A 16,357-nucleotide genomic window follows, 5' to 3' on the forward strand; every position below is an offset into this window, starting at 1 on the left:
GGCAGAAGAGCTGGCCAAGCCGCTTTCCATCATTTATCAGCAGTCCTGGCTATCAGGGGAGGTCCCAGTCAACTGGGGGCTAGCAAATGTGATGCCCACCTACAAGAAGGGCTTGGAAGGTTGACCTGGGAAACTGTAAGCCTATTAGTTTGACCTCAGTGCCAGGGAAGCTCATGGAGCAGATTATCTTGAGTGTCATCACACGGTACTTGCAGGGCAAGCAGGCAATCAGGCCCAGTCAGCATGGGTTTATGAAAGGCAGGTCCTGCTTGACAAACCTGATCTCCTTCTATGACAAAGTGACGTGCTTGGTGGATGAGGAAAAGGCTGTGGATGGACTTCAGTAAGGCTTTTGACACTGTTTCCCACAGCATTCTCCTCGAGAAACTGGCTGCTCTTGGCTTGGACTGGTGTACGCTTTGTTGGGTTATAAACTGGCTGGATAGCCAGGCCCAAAGAGTTGTGGTGAATGGAGTCAAATCCAATTGGAGGCCGGTCACTAGCGGCGTTCCCCAGGGCTCAGTACTGGGGCCAGTCCTCTTCAATATCTTTATCGATGATCTGCATGAGGGGATTGAGTGCACCCTCAGTAAGTTGCAGATGACACCAAGTTAGGTGCATGTGTCGATCTGCTCGAGGGTAGGAAGGCTCTGCAGGAGGATCTGGAAAGGCTGGACCGATTGGCTGAGGCCAATGTATGAAGTTCAACAAGGCCAAGTGCTGGGTCCTGCACCTGGGGCGCAACAACCCCAAGCAGAGCTACAGGCTGGGAGATGAGTGGTTGGAAAGCTGCCTCGCAGAGAAGGACCTGGGAGTATTGGTTGATAGTCGGCTGAATGTGAGCCAGCAGTGTGCTCAGGTGGCCAAGAAGGCCAACGGCATCCTGGCTTGTATCAGGAACAGTGTGGCCAGCAGGGCTAGGGAGGTGATCGTCCCCCTGTACTCGGCTCTGGTGAGGCCGCACCTCGAGTACTGTGTTCAGTTTTGGGCCCCTCACTATAAGAAGGACATCGAGGTGCTCGAGCGAGTCCAGAGAAGGGCGATGAAGTGGTGAGGAGTCTGGAAAACAAGTCTTACAAGGAGCAGTTGAGGGAGCTGGGATTGTTCAGTCTGGAAAAGAGGAGGCTTGGGGACGACCTTATTGCTCTCTATAGGTACCTTAAAGGAGGCTGTAGCGAGGGGGGGGTTGGTCTATTCTCTCACGTGCCTGGTGACAGGACAAGGGGGAATTGGCTAAAGTTGCACCAGGGGAGGTTTAGGTTGGATATGAGGAAGAACTTCTTTAGTGAAAGGGCTGTTAGGCATTGGAATGGGCTGCCCAGGGAAGTGGTGGAGTCATCATCCCTGGAGGTCTTTAAAAGATGTTTAGATGTAGAGCTTAGTGATACGGTTTAGTGAAGGACTTATTAGTGTTAGGTCAGAGGTTGGACTCAGTGATCTTGATGAACCTAGATGATTCTGTGAGAGTTGAGGGATCTCATTTTTCAAGTTCATACTTCCATCAAGCTGCTTTTTTTGAGGAAGAACAGGTAAAGAAGTCAGGGTAGCCTCAGCATTTAATTCTCTGGGTATTCTTAACAAATTGTGTGCTATCTAAGGTGATGGTACATGTTGGACATAAGGGATACGTTTTGTGTTTTGCTTTTCAAGCTTTGATGGTACCTTGTCTTTAAAGTGTCGAGTACACAGCACTACTGAGAAACCAGAGGAGAAGCAGGGTTCCTGCCAAGGTTTAGGAACTGGTTTTCAGCTCCTAGTTAGCATCTCTGCATTGATGTCAGTGCTTGCCTTCTCTGACATGGTTCTATACAGAGGAAGTAATGAAAGGATGAAATAGAAGGTAGGTGCCTTAGAATAGAAGCAGACAATAAGTTTTAAACTTCCATTTAAAAATGAGTTGGGGACATCTTAGTCTGAAATGATTCATAAAAGATCCATACTCTTTAAAGGTGCAATATTTGAGTGCTTGAAGCTACAATTTAATGTCGCTTGTAGAAATTTAATGGTTAGCTGATTGGAAATTAGTCATAGTAGCTAAGATGATGGCAGACAAGAACTTCAGAAAGGCTCTTCAGAACTGACTGGACAGTAGATTCACACATAAACTTCAATGTAAGTGATGCACATGGGGAAGGGAAGAGCAAAGGGTAGCTTCGCATGTATATGGTGATTGGTTTTGAGGTGAGCATCACCATTCTGGAGCAAGATCTTGAGAATGTTCTCGAGAGCTTTGTGAATGCAACTCAGTACTCTGTGGCAGTCAAAAAGGCAAATCAGTTATAAGGAATGAGAAGGGACAGTCTGGAGAATTGAACAGAAAACAGTTATGTCAGTGTGTAAGTTCAATCACGCACGCGCATTGAATACTGTGCATTTTTGATTCACTCATTTCACAAAAGGTATGTTGGAAATGCAGGTGTTTCAGAAATGGATAGTCAAAGTGATCAAAGATTTGTAATGATTTCTGCTTCAAGACTAGGATTTAGTCTGGGACGACTAGGAATTCCGAATCTGTTCAGTAGCTAGGTTGAAAAAAGTAGGAATAATCTGCAAGGTTTCACTCATTAGGCACCAGTATTTTTCATGTCCCTTTATCTGTTCCTGTAGGAGCTGCGTGTCATTCCCTGCACTCACCGATTTCACAAGAAATGTGTGGATCCTTGGTTACTGCAGCATCATACCTGTCCTCACTGCCGCCATAACATCATAGGTAAGTGTTGCTGCTGAGGTGCAGATTCTCAGCTGTGTCACCCACTATGGACTTCAAAGCTTACAAGATGAAACAGTGCTCATATGTAAATCTCCATACAGCCCATAGTTTTTATTGTAATGCAACTCTAGAAATACAGGTAGGACTAAATTCTTTAAAAAATGACTACATACCCTGAAATAACAGGCCGCATTTCTGTCTTTTCCTTGTGGGTACTATGTCCAGCAGAGGGCAGCATGTGACTTATGAACATAACTAGGACAGATAAGTTTAGTAGAATTATTTAATAATAGTATGTTTTCTTTTTGGTAAGTCTGAAAAATCTTATGTTAATACAGATTTACGTAATGTAATGTTGTGGTGGTTTTACCTTGCTGGGCAGATAAACTCCACCACAACTGCTCTCTCATTCCCCCTCTTCTGAGGAAGAGGGGCAGAAGAAAGTTTGCTGGAAAGGAGAAAGGAAAAAAAAAAGAAACTTAAAGGAAAAAGGAAGAGGGGAAAAAGCAAGCGAAGTCTGTGAAGTAGCACAGAGAGGAAAAAAAAAAACTGTACTTCCCATCAACAAGCAATGTTTGGCCACACCCCTGGAAGCAGGGCCTCAATATACATACCATTATTTTGTAAAGACAGACATCTTCATAACGAGAGCTCCACCTTCCCCTTTCCTAGCTTTTATTGCTGAGTGTGACATCATATGGTATGAAATATCCCTTTGGCTGGTTTAGGTCAGCTGCCCTAATGATGTCCCATCCCTACTTCTTGCCCACGCCCAGCTTACTGGCTTGGGGTGGGGGTTGGAGGAAGTCTTGATGATATGCCAGCAATTGCTCAGCAATAGACAAAACAGTGGTGTGATATCAATGCTGCTTTAGCTACAAGTACAGAGCATAGCACTATATGGGCCACTGCAGGGAAAGTTAATTACATCCCAGCCAGACCCAGTACAGATGTGTAAGGTGAAAACAAAAGCAATGACTGCCAGCCATGCTCTTAACCTGCAGGATCAGGACTGCTGTTTATGCAAAAAACTTTCCATATACAAGAACAGTATCTGCAATCACTTTACTTTTTTTTCATTATCATGCAAATACAGTTGAGTTTTTCAACAGCTTTCAGACAGATGCTCTTGACTTATTTTGAGAGTTACCGTATTTTTTCTTTTCCGCAAAATATTGGTACTTTTTTTCTTTTTAAACTGTTGTATGCATAATGTAACTAAATTCAGAACAATATCTTTTGTTACATGAAGTCTTTTCCCTTTATTCCCTTGTACTTCTACTTCTCCACTCTTACTTCTCACATTCAGAACAGAAGAAGGGAAACACAGGTCCAGTCTGTCTGGAATCCATCAACTCAGCACGCAGCCGGCAGCAGAGGGTGATTCTACCTGTCCATTACCCAGGCCGAGTGCACAGAGCAAACCAGATAACAGCATATCCCACACGGACAAGCATGGACCCTCATGGAAACCCTATCACGGTACTTACAGTTGAGAGACATGGTGAACAGAGCCTCTACCAAGCCCAGTCTGCAGCCTATATCCGAAGTTATCAACCTATTCATTTGGACCATGCTTTAAACACACATCACTGTAGCCTGGAACATAGGGCTTATTCTCCAGCTCACAACTTCCGAAGACCCAAGTTTGGAGGGCGCAACTTTTCCAAAGCAGCATGCTTTTCCCAATATGAGACCATGTATCAGCACTACTACTTCCAAGGCCTTAGTTACCCTGAGCAAGATGGACAGCCTTCAGCTGGCATTTCCTCGAAGGGTCCTTCCCGTGCCTTTCAGCCTGGTAGCAGCATGCTTTTCCCTCCTGTGGTACATGTAGTGCCCTCATCTCGCTTGGAGAGTGGCAGTACCTCCAGCTTTAGCTGCTATCATGGTCATCGTTCAGTGTGCAGTGGATATTTGGCTGACTGCCCAGGGAGTGACAGCAGCAGCAGCAGTTCTGGTCAGTGCCACTGTTCCTCTAGTGATTCCATGGTTGACTGCACGGAGGTCAGCAACCAAGGTGTTTATGGGAGCTGTTCCACCTTCCGCAGCTCTCTGAGCAGTGACTATGACCCATACATTTACCGCAGTAAGAGCCCTTGCCGAGTGGGTGAGGTTGGTGGTGCAAACAGGGGTGCAATTGTTCTCTTGGAGGGCCCCCATCAGGATGAGCTTCCAGCTCATGCTCACAGTCTGGTGGGTGTTGACTGCCGGCCTGTGCCAGCTTCTTCCTCAGGGGACCAACTGTCTAATTGCAGCATGGATATGAACTATAGTAGTAATTCCTCACTAGAGCACAGGGATCTAAATGGCACTACCTCAGAGGGAGGACCTGAGGCTGCTCCTGGTGCTGCATTGGATGTTAAAATGAACTGGAAGAATCCAGAGATAGCAGGGCCACTTATGGAGCAAGCATGTGCATGCTGCCTTGAACTCCAGCACTCTGCCCTGGAGCCTAGAAATGGGACAGCCGATTGTAGTGCACTCTTCCTGAGCTCTCCACTATGGGGGGCATGTGGCCCAGGGATAGAACCACAGTCAGGGAATACTCAAGGCTTGTACAGTATTAACTCAGACCACTTGCATAGGACAGATGGGGTGAAATACGAAGGGTTGCCCTGTTGCTTCTATGAAGAGAAGCAGGTAGCCTGTAGTAGCAACAGTGGCAGTGGAGGTGGTGGCTGCTATACAGAAGACTATGCAGTGAATGTGCAGTACACGCTTCCTGATGACACCTTGCCAAGCTGCTATAAAGGTATATGTGATCTGGGTCAGCGCATTCCCATCATTCCTGAAGACAGAGACTGTGAGCTCATCCTACCTACAGAGTGCCAAGGGACCCATACAGGTAGCTGTAGTTCCTGGGATGGGACACCTGAACTAGATACTTACCTGCACTGCCAAGGTATAGGAGAGGTACAAGATGAGAGGGAGGTGTGCTACGAGGCAACATCTTTCCTTCAGCAGAACTGCTCTCAGGAAGAGGAAGCCAGAATGCTCTTTTCTAGTCCCATTCCGAACTCCCAGAAGCTGACAGTGACCACAAAGACCACAGGTAATCCGTGTGCTTTTTTTGATTATCTTTCTGTTCTAGCATATGATATGCATGATCCCTGCCAGTTTCTCAGGTATATGCAGACATAAAGGTTACTGACATCTTTTGCTGAAGAGAGTGGGTTATGAACTAATTCTTCACCCGAGTGTTACTCTCTGTACTCATTTGGCCAGTGCTAGAGGGATAGATTATAGTTTAACACCTAACTCTTTAAGAGCTTGCATACGCATACTTGTGGGGAAGGGAGGAGAGGGTGAAAAGTGATTGCTAGTATCAGGTCCCCATTAGAGCTCTCACAGCAAGGAACACTGTGCCACTCTTGACAGCTTTGGCAGGTTTGAATGGAAACTTGAATGCCAGTTTCAGGGCTCCTATTCCAGTGACTGACTGTCCTTGTGGTGAAAAGATTTTCCTTAGATCCAGTCTGAACATCTTATGTCTCAGCTAAAGCCTGTTACCTCTTCTCCACTGTGCATCACTGTGAAGACTCTGTCTCTCTCTCCATGACATTCACCACATAGGTGTTGCAAAGCTGTTAGGGGGTTCCCCCAACACCTTCTTTTCTGGAGACAGAATGACAACAACTCCACTCCCTCAGCCTCTTGTTATAGGGCAAGTTCTTCAGCCCTCTGAGCATCTTGTCTGTCTGAACTTGATTCAGCCAGTGTCACGTTCTGGGGGCCCCAAAATGGGATGCAATATTCTAGATGCAATTTTCCTTAGTTTTAACTAGCAACTATTTCTTTATCCTTCAGGTGCTGGATCTCATCCCATGGAGAGAAGCCGGATCAATGATTAGACCTGTCCAGATGACAACAGGTGGAGAAGTGGAGCTTATGGAAGACTCCAAATTCTCATGGACTCCAGTTTTTTTAAGCTTTGACAAACACACAAAAGTGGTAATGTGGAGAAGTCCCTCCCCCACTTTCCTCAGTTTCTCTTCCTCTGTGTCCACGTCACCTTGATCTCCTTTCTCCGTCTTGCCTGAAGCCTTCAGGCCTCCATTGGTGTGCAAAGCCCATGTGGGACATGGTATGGAGCATTCTGAGCTCTAGTGCCATTTCTATATTAATGACAAAGTGTTATTTATATTTTCTTTTTAAAAGTGACTATGTCAGCTCTTGCTGAGAGGTAACATGGTCTGTTAAATAAGCCAGGCTATGTGTAGATGCTGTTACCTCCTACTTAAAGGAGTCAGCTTTTGATAAGCTCAGGGCTACACACCTGCCTTAGAAACCAGATAGCACCTTGAAATAAAGTAGTCCAGAGGGATACAGCTGCTGAATGGATGTTCAGATACCAACTAATTTAGTAGCAAATCCTAGTAGCCAACAAGTTATACAAGTGATTTTGAGGGAGGTGAAGGATTGGACTGTTTCCTTCTTCCTCTCCCCAACCCCCCTTTCATGCTGCTCTGATGATTTGGCTAGGAAGGGTTTCCTGCCATTGTGATTAGTTTTAACAGATTGGGGGTAGGGAAACAGGTAGCTCAGAATATTCTCATTCCCACTTCCTGCTAAAACATAGACCTCATTGCATCTTCTGACTGGTGAAGAATGCTGGGGGCCCTTCCCTCAAACAGATGGTAGAAGAAAGTGCTTAGAAAGGGTGAAACCTTTGTAGATGATGAATCTTGCCTTCCATAGGAAGTTTTTTGGGCACTTGTTGCCCCTCTCCAATGCTGGGATATGCAGGAAAACAGAGTTTGCAGAGGGGTTTATAGCTTGCCTGGCTCATTTTGGGAATAGGTCTGATGCCTTGTTTCCTTATAGCCTGCAAGCATGCCTAAGGGAAGCAGTGCTTGTCACCTGTTGTGCACATGGGAAAATGAGAACTTGTTTTAGTCATTGTTTCCTTCTTTGCTGTGGTTGATGTAGCTTCCATAGATTGATTTGTTTTAAAGGTTTCTTGGGCCCAGTTAGTTTTGTTTCATTTTTGTCTTGTGTACAGAGTGTTCTCTGTACTCCATTAGCCTGGGCGCATCCTTTTGTTCTTGTACTAGTGGGGACGTTTGTTATCATGAGATAATGTACGTCATCACTTCTGATAGCAATTGTTTCCTGTGGAAACAGCGGCTTCTGAGTAAGAGGCTACCATAGCATGGTTTAAATTGCCTGTCATGCTGCATGTGCCTGAGGACACAGTGTCTGGTGTATTCTCAGAAGGAATTCTCCTAAAGGGAAACTGCTTAGTTAATGCCCACATTGCCAGTCTTCCAAAAAAGAAATAATTTGATTAAAGTTCAGTACACATGGGAGATATTTAAAAGACATGAAAAAAAGTTCATGTTACATTTTCAAACAAAATGTCCTTGACAGCACTGGGCTAATTGTGAAAACCATAAAAGTTAACTTGTTTTCTTTATAATCCCAAATATTTTAAAAGAAGCAAATAACCAACAAACAACAAATAAGTTTGTTTACTTTTACTTTTTGTACTAAATAAATTAGGAAAAAAACAACTATGTTGAAAGGAGTTCACATTAGATCTCTCTAAAAGAACAACCAAATCCAGATATTCAGAGAATTGATACAAGACAGTATCTGGGTATAAAATTGAAATAATAATTAAAATAAACACATTTTCTATGTGTGAAGTTTATAGAAAACTTATTCATTCTCTGAATGACTGTACTAAGTGGTACGTGTTGGGAGAATAAACTCTAAATTTTTTTTTTAAAGTCTTACCTTTCTCCTTCCTCCACTCAAAAGAAAAGCATTTTACAAGTTATGGTGTACTGCCTGGGTTATTTTGCTTGGTGTTTTGTGCGGCATTATCTAAGGCCACCTACAATGCATTGTACTCTGTAACTGCACAGCATGTTGTGGTAAAATGTGGTTATAAAAAAAGGTATTTGAATGTTCTGGCTCATGGTGTTCCTGGATGTACTGGTCTCATTCACATGTTGTGGAAATCTTTGCCAGTACAACAGTCTCTGCAGGCCTTACCATACAGATGTACCCTACACTTGGTTTCCGTGTTTGGTTTTATATTCAACATTTAGTTAATTCCCTGCTACCTGTATGTGTCTATACAATCTATAGGCCAGCTGGCCATGATAGATGTTTTTTATAACAAAATGCCTTTCTACTACTTACATGAAAAGTTGTCATTGTGTTTGGCTCATGAGGCACTATTTAAAATGTTTTAAAAGTTATCTTATAGCACTTAAAATTGTTTTGTATAAAATTTGCTGTAAAGATTTGTAATATGGTTAAAGGGCTCTTTCTCCTTCATTACCATTTTTAAAATGTTTTAAAAGCTAGAAAACATCTTGTATATATTCTGTATATGTATAGCAGCACATTTCATTTATGGAAATATGTTCTCAGAATATTTATTTACTAATATATTTATCTTAAGCCATGTTTTATGTTGAGAGTGTGTGACATTATTGTAATAATCATTGAAAATCACTAACATGAGGCCCTGTAAATACATGATAATTGCACAAAAAGATTTTACAGTACTTGCCGACCAAAAATGATTTAAGAAAAGTTGTAGTTAGCTGCAGTTTTGTAAGAAAGTGTACAAATGTCTGTATTAAAAAAAAAAAAATCAAAAACACACAAAAATACAGTTTTATTGCATACATGTGTGGAAGTTGTCCTTGTTTGTGGCGAAAGGACACAGCTGTGCTTCTCAAAGTACAGTCCTATGTGGACTGTTTTCAACAGCAGGGTTTCTTTGTTTGTTTGTTTTGGGGTCTTGTTTTGTTTTTAATAATAGGTAAACACATATATGCATACATGTACAGATCCTAACAAAAATGATCACGAAAAAATTTGTAAGTGGGACTTTTTGGAAGCAACACGCAATGTTCTGTCTCAGGGCCATTAAATTTCCAGGTAAGTGCCACACTTGAATATCCAGCAGATTTATTTATCTGTATGGTTTTATGCTTAGTATGAGGTTATTACTTGACAATTTGATCTCCTTCCTAGTACTGTCCCCAGGTAGTCTCACCCATTATCAGTGTTGCATGAGGCTGCCTGTCACTTTAAGGTCTCTGCTCAGACGTGGTTGATCTTGCTGTTGAGGAGGGGAAAGCTATACATTTTCATTGCAGGAAAACAAAGACTACACAGGAAGGAAGGGGAAGAAAGTATAGGACACAGAAGGAAAGGAGAATGTTTGGGAAGTTAGCACACCAGAGTATGCTGTGGAAAAGATGGGGTTAAGAGCTCTGACATGGGAAGGAAACAATAGGAAACACAATGAAGTTCAGACTGCAAGGTGGTAGTTTTTAACTAAAAAGGTATCACTTTGGACTCTGTATTGTATGGAGGCTCTTTGAGGGGGTCATAAAAGCCACTGAAGCCTTGAATCACAATAGAGTGTCACACACCTTCTGGAAGGCTTCCTCATTTATGTTTGGAGCCTGCATGTTCCTTATAGCAAAGGAACTTACTTCTGGTTTAATTTCAGGTAAAAATAATCCTTTGTCCTGAACTAGAACTATTTTAGGACCTGAGCCAGCATGATACAGATGGATGCAAGTAGATAAATGATGTTGAATAGTCAAGCTAGATTCAAGCCCATACCCTGGATCATGAAATCACAGGCTTCTCTGAAATTGAAATCAGTTATTTTGTCGGCAGAGGGCATAATTTGACCAAAGACATTAGAAGAGAGTGGCTTTCAGGTATGTAACAGGTAGAGGACAGCAATCTCCATGTGCGTACATATATATGTGATGTATGTATATATGCTACTGTTGAAATCATTTGCCTCTATGTTATTTATTTCCGATACTGCAATACACGCACACAAAAATCCCTTCCAATCTCCTTCTTCAGTTTCTTCCATCTCACAAATATGTTCTACCTGGTAATTCCCTGGACTGTTCCCCACCTTTCATCTAAGTCTGTTCAAGTGCACTGTAATTCATTCACCTCAGAATTCACCCAAGAAGAGAGCATTCTCTCCAACCATCTGTATTATATGGGAAAACACCATGTCTGATGTGCTGGGAATCCTTCTATCATGAGGATCAATTAGCATCCTTATTTTAGGTACTATGAGAAAGTGTGGTCTGTGTGAGATGATGGGCAGAATAATGGAACAGCAACAGGCAAGAGGGAACTAAGCAGCACTGGCAAGTCATGTTCACTTCTCAAAGTAAATGCCTCTTTTTTGCTTAACTTGAATGTGGCACGTTTTTTTTTTTTTTTTTTGGGGGGGGGGTGGGGTAGTCTGTCTCTTCTTGGTTGTGACTTTTTCTTAATGACTAAATAGTTGCTATAAAAATATATTTGTAAGGGGAAGTTATTTTCATTGCTGAGGTTTTAAGTATTTAAGGAATAACTTTGTGGCAAAATTAGAGTCTATGGGCACCATAAACCAACGTGGACCCTCCATGTAGGAAAATAAGAGAAGGCGCAGAATATTCCTAATGAGATTGTGTATTACAGAAATACTTGGTGTTTCTGTAATATTATCTCATGTTTGCTTTAGCAATATGGGGTACATCTGTCATCCTAAGACAGGTGGTTATATTTTGCACAGTAGTGCATTCAGAACACGGTGCTCAGCATTTATTGGTGTTCTCTATGCCTACAAGCTCTTTATGATCCTTGTGTTAAGAGTATCTTTTAAATATGTCTGTGTTCATACAACTGGAGACAGCTTGCCCTAAGTCTTTGTTCAGGGAGACAACAGTATACCTGAAATCAGATATCTTTTGTGGACCTTATCTAGATATAGAGGTTCTGTGCTTCCACAACTTACTTAGTAAAAAAACGTTTCTTTCAAAATAAAGAATGCATCCAGAATAAACATATTTAGGAGGCATCTCAACCCTAATGCCAAGAAAGGAGAGCAGAACAATACCCTCTATATAAGAAGAGGCCAATGCCTGTATGACAGTACTGTTTTGAAACAAAAGTAAGAGTTTGAGTCCTGACATTAAAAGGTGAAGCTAGAGATGATTTTGGTACCTGACACTGGTATTTAGACATTTACATAAATGAAGCTGAAGCTTCCTGTGAGCAAATGTAGCATTATTTTGGTCAGAAGGACAAATTACTGAAAGAATAAAGTAATTTTGCAAGAAAATGAAAGCAGCATTACCTTTAGCTAGCAACATGATGATGTTACAATTTGTAGAGAAAACCCTGAAATAATTATTATAATAAATTCTAACAGTTTGAAAACATATCATCTGAAAATGTCAATATGCTGTTACATCAGAAATAGCTTTTCAAAGCAATAAAATATTTTCCATATGTAATCATCCTCTTCATTTTCAGCTCAAATAGTCTTACAAATCCCCACAGCAAACAAGCCACTGGTAAACTACAGTACTTCTGCCTCTGCTACGCAACTCTCTTCTACACTATAGTAATGCTAATAACTCATGCAGAAATTCACTGTATTTAATTTTTTATAATTGTTAATTACAGCCATTTGCTGAACACAAGATGACCGCATGTAGGCACAACACATATTTCAGTGGTGAGTAATTTCAAGTTTGATTTGTTCTGTTTTCTTGACAGTCTTATTTGGTTCATGTGATATCCTTTGGATTTACAGTAAATTGTCTTGAGACTGAGATTCAGAATGCCTAATTTTATCCCAAAGCACAAGTGCTCAATAAAGATGAGAAACAATGAGTTGCATTAAATGTGTTGTGGGGATATTGCTATAGAAAAATGACACAATCTGAAGGAAATTATATTTTTCACTCTCAAGATCTCAAGGTAGTAGAATGATAACTTTGTTCAAAAATGTCTAGAATAATTTTCAGGTGAAACTATCACTGAATTGTATTTCATGAGAGGATTGTGAAACACTTATTTGCAAGCTATTACGTAATAGTTGGGCAAGTCTTTGTCAGGAGTTATGTTTTTGTAGTAGACCTTTCCATTAGGCAAAGTAGTGCACTAGAAAATATTTGGCAGTCTTTTCCACTGCCTGAGAAAGCTTATTAAGCAGAAGATTGAACTGGAATAGTCCTGCTCATTTAGCGGCAGTCCAACTGTCTGCTGATGTGTTCGCCTGTACTCCTACAGAAAGTAGATTCATTTTCCAGGGCTATCAGTAAAAAATCTCATATTTATAGTATTGCCAGGGGAGCTTGGAATACAGAGACCATAATTCTGCAATACTGTTGGGTTGTCCGGATGAGCAGTGTTTTTAAAATTCCTCAAAACTGTACTGGCTATAGAAAAACTGTCAGAAACATGACTTAAATAAGATGATTTTGTTAATGCTTGATTGAAAAAGCAGATGAAGGTGTTGGATGTTAAAATGGTCCTGAAAATACATGCAGATGGATTTTCAGCATCTGATGAATGGCCAAATACACTTACAATCTAGGCATGAGATTCAAAGGAAGACAGAGCATCTTAAGCAATTGTTTCATCAGCACCTATTCTGCAACAAAATTGAGTCTGCATTACTCTATTCTCAGTGCTTTCCAGTCATATATATCAATAAATTATCTTCAAATTTTACTGTGGTTACAATGTATAGAATATTTATTTTTTCTCAGAATGTAATCTAACATATTTTCTTCCTATGAAATGTTAGCAAGATACAAGCATAATATGCTGTATTAAATAATACATTTCCTATACATATATAAATATATATATTACTATGATAACAGATCACACATTTTTAAATTACAGTCTCTATTTTCCCTCCAACATAACAATATTAAGACAAAAGTACATATAAAATCATTTAGTCAACAAACAAACCTATTTTTTTAAGTAGATTTTGAATTAGGAAGGCCACCTTTCCAGCTGGTTACCATCCAAAGTCCACATATTCTGTAGGCTACTGTAACTGACATGCTGCATAAAGTTAAGAGGCAATGTCACAAAATGCTACAGTGGCAGTGCCATCCATAAGTACTCACTGCCCTTGCTTTTGGTGCACTCCTCTCTTTTTCCTATGGCTTATTCTCCACAAAGCTAAGATAGCTCACATTTCTGTGTAACCACCCAATAGATAAGAGAATTTCTCACTGGTAAAAGCTGGGAGACAAGAAAGGATCTGGGGTGCCGGTCAACAACAAGCTCGACATGAATCATCAGTGTGCCCTGGCAGCCAAGAGGGCAAACTGCACTTTGGGGTGCATTAAACACAGCATAGCCAGCCAATTCTGGTGATTCTCCCACTGTGTTTAGCTTTGGTGCAACCTCAGCTTGAATATTGTGTACAGTTCAGGTCTCCACAATATAAACAAGATGTTAAGGTCCTTGAAAGCATCCAGAGGAGGGCATCAAAGCTGGTAAAAGGGCTGGAGGGCATGCTCTATGAGGAGAGGCCGAAGATGCCTGGTTGTCTAGTCTGGAGAAAAGAAGGCTGAGAGAACACCTCGTTATGCTACAAATTCCTGAGCAGGGGAATGGAGAGGGAGGTGTCAGTCTTTGCTTCCTGGTGACCGATGACAGGACATGAGGGAATAGCACAGAGCTGTGCCACAGGAGGCTCAGACTGGACATTAGGAAAAAATTATTTACCGTGAGGGTGGTGGTCCAACACTGGAACAGGCTTCCTGGTGAGGTGGTTGATGCCCCATGCCTGTCAGTGTTCGAGAAGCATTTGGACAATGCCCTCAATAACGTTTTCATTGTTGGTTAGCCTTGAAGTGGTCAGGAATTTGGACCAGATCATCTCTGAAGGTCCCTTCTGAATGAACTACTCTAGTCTAACTAAGTGAAGAAACAATGATGGTAACTTTTAACCTGATCAGTTTATTGCACTACTACATAGCCGTGCATACCAGCAAAACAAAGTGTGGAAGGGCGCAGGGGCTGAAATGTGTGTATGTGAGAAGCAACTCCTCATGATGGTATTATTGTCAAAACAGTTGCCTTTGAAGTTGTGGCCAATAATACATTTGCAGCCTGTCCATCCTATTGAGAGAACTACTAGGTAGGAGTTTGGAAGGCCATTCAGATAAAATTGCAGAGAAATTCCCATTCTGCAGCTATTTTCAATTTGTTGAAGTGCTATAAACACGAAATGACATTTAGAGTTATGTGCATCATCCAGCTGTCAGTGCTCACCTGCTAATGTCATAGGGGCATGTATCGCTGTGTGCTGAAGCATGTGGGATTACAACAGTTGTGTGTCAGTCTTTTCTTCCTCTACCAAAACCTTATAGCAAATATCATAAAGTGCTGTATTGGTGTATATGGTATATGTTGGCCATATACCACCATACTGCTGAAGTGTCTGTGCTAGGATTACAAGCGACTATATCAAGTTTTGAAACAAAAATACCCTTCAGAGATCTGCCTGTTCTTTATGGTTTCAGGCACATATACTAAGAAGTACTACAAGGATCCTCTTGGTGCATTTCTATCTGTTTCCTAGTAGTAGAGGTATCTAGAACTGGGCAGTCTGAAAGACTTTGGGGAACATAATTTTCTTGACACTTTTGTCAGTGCATTTTCCAATGTACTGTGCAATACCATAAGCTTAGTCTTTTTCATTGTTGACATGGCCCGTTGATCTGCTGTAAGTGCTATTTCTCTGGCTCTTATGTATGGAAATAAGATAAACATTCCCTAAGAAAGGCACGTGAAATATTTAGTTATTTAAAAGGTAGCTGAGGAACTGATCTCGGTTTCTAGATTCTCTAAATTTTGCACTAGTATCATCATTCTTTTTCTTGTTGTTTGTAAAGGGATTTCTCCAATTTAATAGTGAAATTAAAATCCTTTCTGAAAAAGAGATGTAAAAAATGTTCTGCCTTTTTTTCCTTTTGCAGTGGGTAGAAAACAGTCATGGGAGGCTCCTTATGTTTTTTCAGGTTATCAGCATTAGTTAACTGCTGTATGAATTTTCCTTTGACTGTATATGTTTAACTGCTCAAGAACATTTGGTAAAACAAGAAAACAAAGCTTCCTCAAAATGTGCTCGTAACTTAACTCTTAAGGATCTAGTTTATTCCGTGACTCCTTCATAGCTGTCCATTAATGAGTCAGAATAACCATCTAGAGGAAGTAAATTAATTTGCTTCACTACAAATCTTTGAAAGACTCTTTCACTGCACAGCATGATGCAAACACGGACTGTTAAAAAGGCAATTTTAAATTTTTCATTGGGTCTGAAACAGACAATATTTTTTAGTCCAACCTGATGACACATAAGAGAGAACTGGCATATTTTACAACACTTCCAATCTTGATTTTTGGCAATACTATAATTATTTTTTCCTGTAACCTTTCCAGCAGTTCATGCAATATGTGCTAGATGTTTCCATAATATTCTGATATAAACAATTCCATAACTGCTGGCTTAGTAAAGTCCTTTTTCTATTAAGCATTTATTGTGCAATTGTGGCAGTCATCTATGGTACATAAATGGAGTTGGAATTAATTCAGTTCAGGTAAAAGACTAGATGTAGAATGGCAAGTAAGGCACAATATTTCACTGTTCCATCTAAAAGATGCCCAAATTTTTGAAGGAAAACTATAGTCTCCATGAAGAGAAGGGCTTTAGAGTTTAAAAACAGAATGACAAATACTATAATGAATGCAAACTGTGTCAATTTTCTTACTTTTCTTCATTATCTTTTGCAGATGCATTGAGCAGTTCTCAGATCACAGGTCTGGTGTATAGAGTATTGG

The 16,357-nt window shown here is 41.0% G+C and overlaps 1 protein-coding gene across 4 annotated transcripts in view; it reads left to right on the forward strand.

Moving 5' to 3' along the window:
• Window positions 1-9,359, forward strand: part of ZNRF3 (zinc and ring finger 3) — a 94,506-nt gene extending 85,147 nt beyond the window's left edge. For all 4 annotated transcript variants that reach the window (XM_084538760.1, XM_084538761.1, XM_084538762.1 and 1 more), the window contains 3 exons: window positions 2,608-2,710; window positions 4,020-5,765; window positions 6,521-9,359. In XM_084538760.1, coding sequence (XP_084394886.1) covers window positions 2,608-2,710; window positions 4,020-5,765; window positions 6,521-6,564 — 1,893 coding nt within the window. In that variant the 3' untranslated portion in view covers window positions 6,565-9,359. The remainder of the gene's footprint in view (window positions 1-2,607; window positions 2,711-4,019; window positions 5,766-6,520) is intronic.
• The last annotated feature ends 6,998 nt before the right edge of the window (window positions 9,360-16,357 follow it).

The sequence above is a fragment of the Aythya ferina genome, assembly GCF_964211825.1.
Source record: "Aythya ferina genome assembly, chromosome: 17".
In the NCBI taxonomy this organism is placed as follows: domain Eukaryota; kingdom Metazoa; phylum Chordata; class Aves; order Anseriformes; family Anatidae; genus Aythya; species Aythya ferina.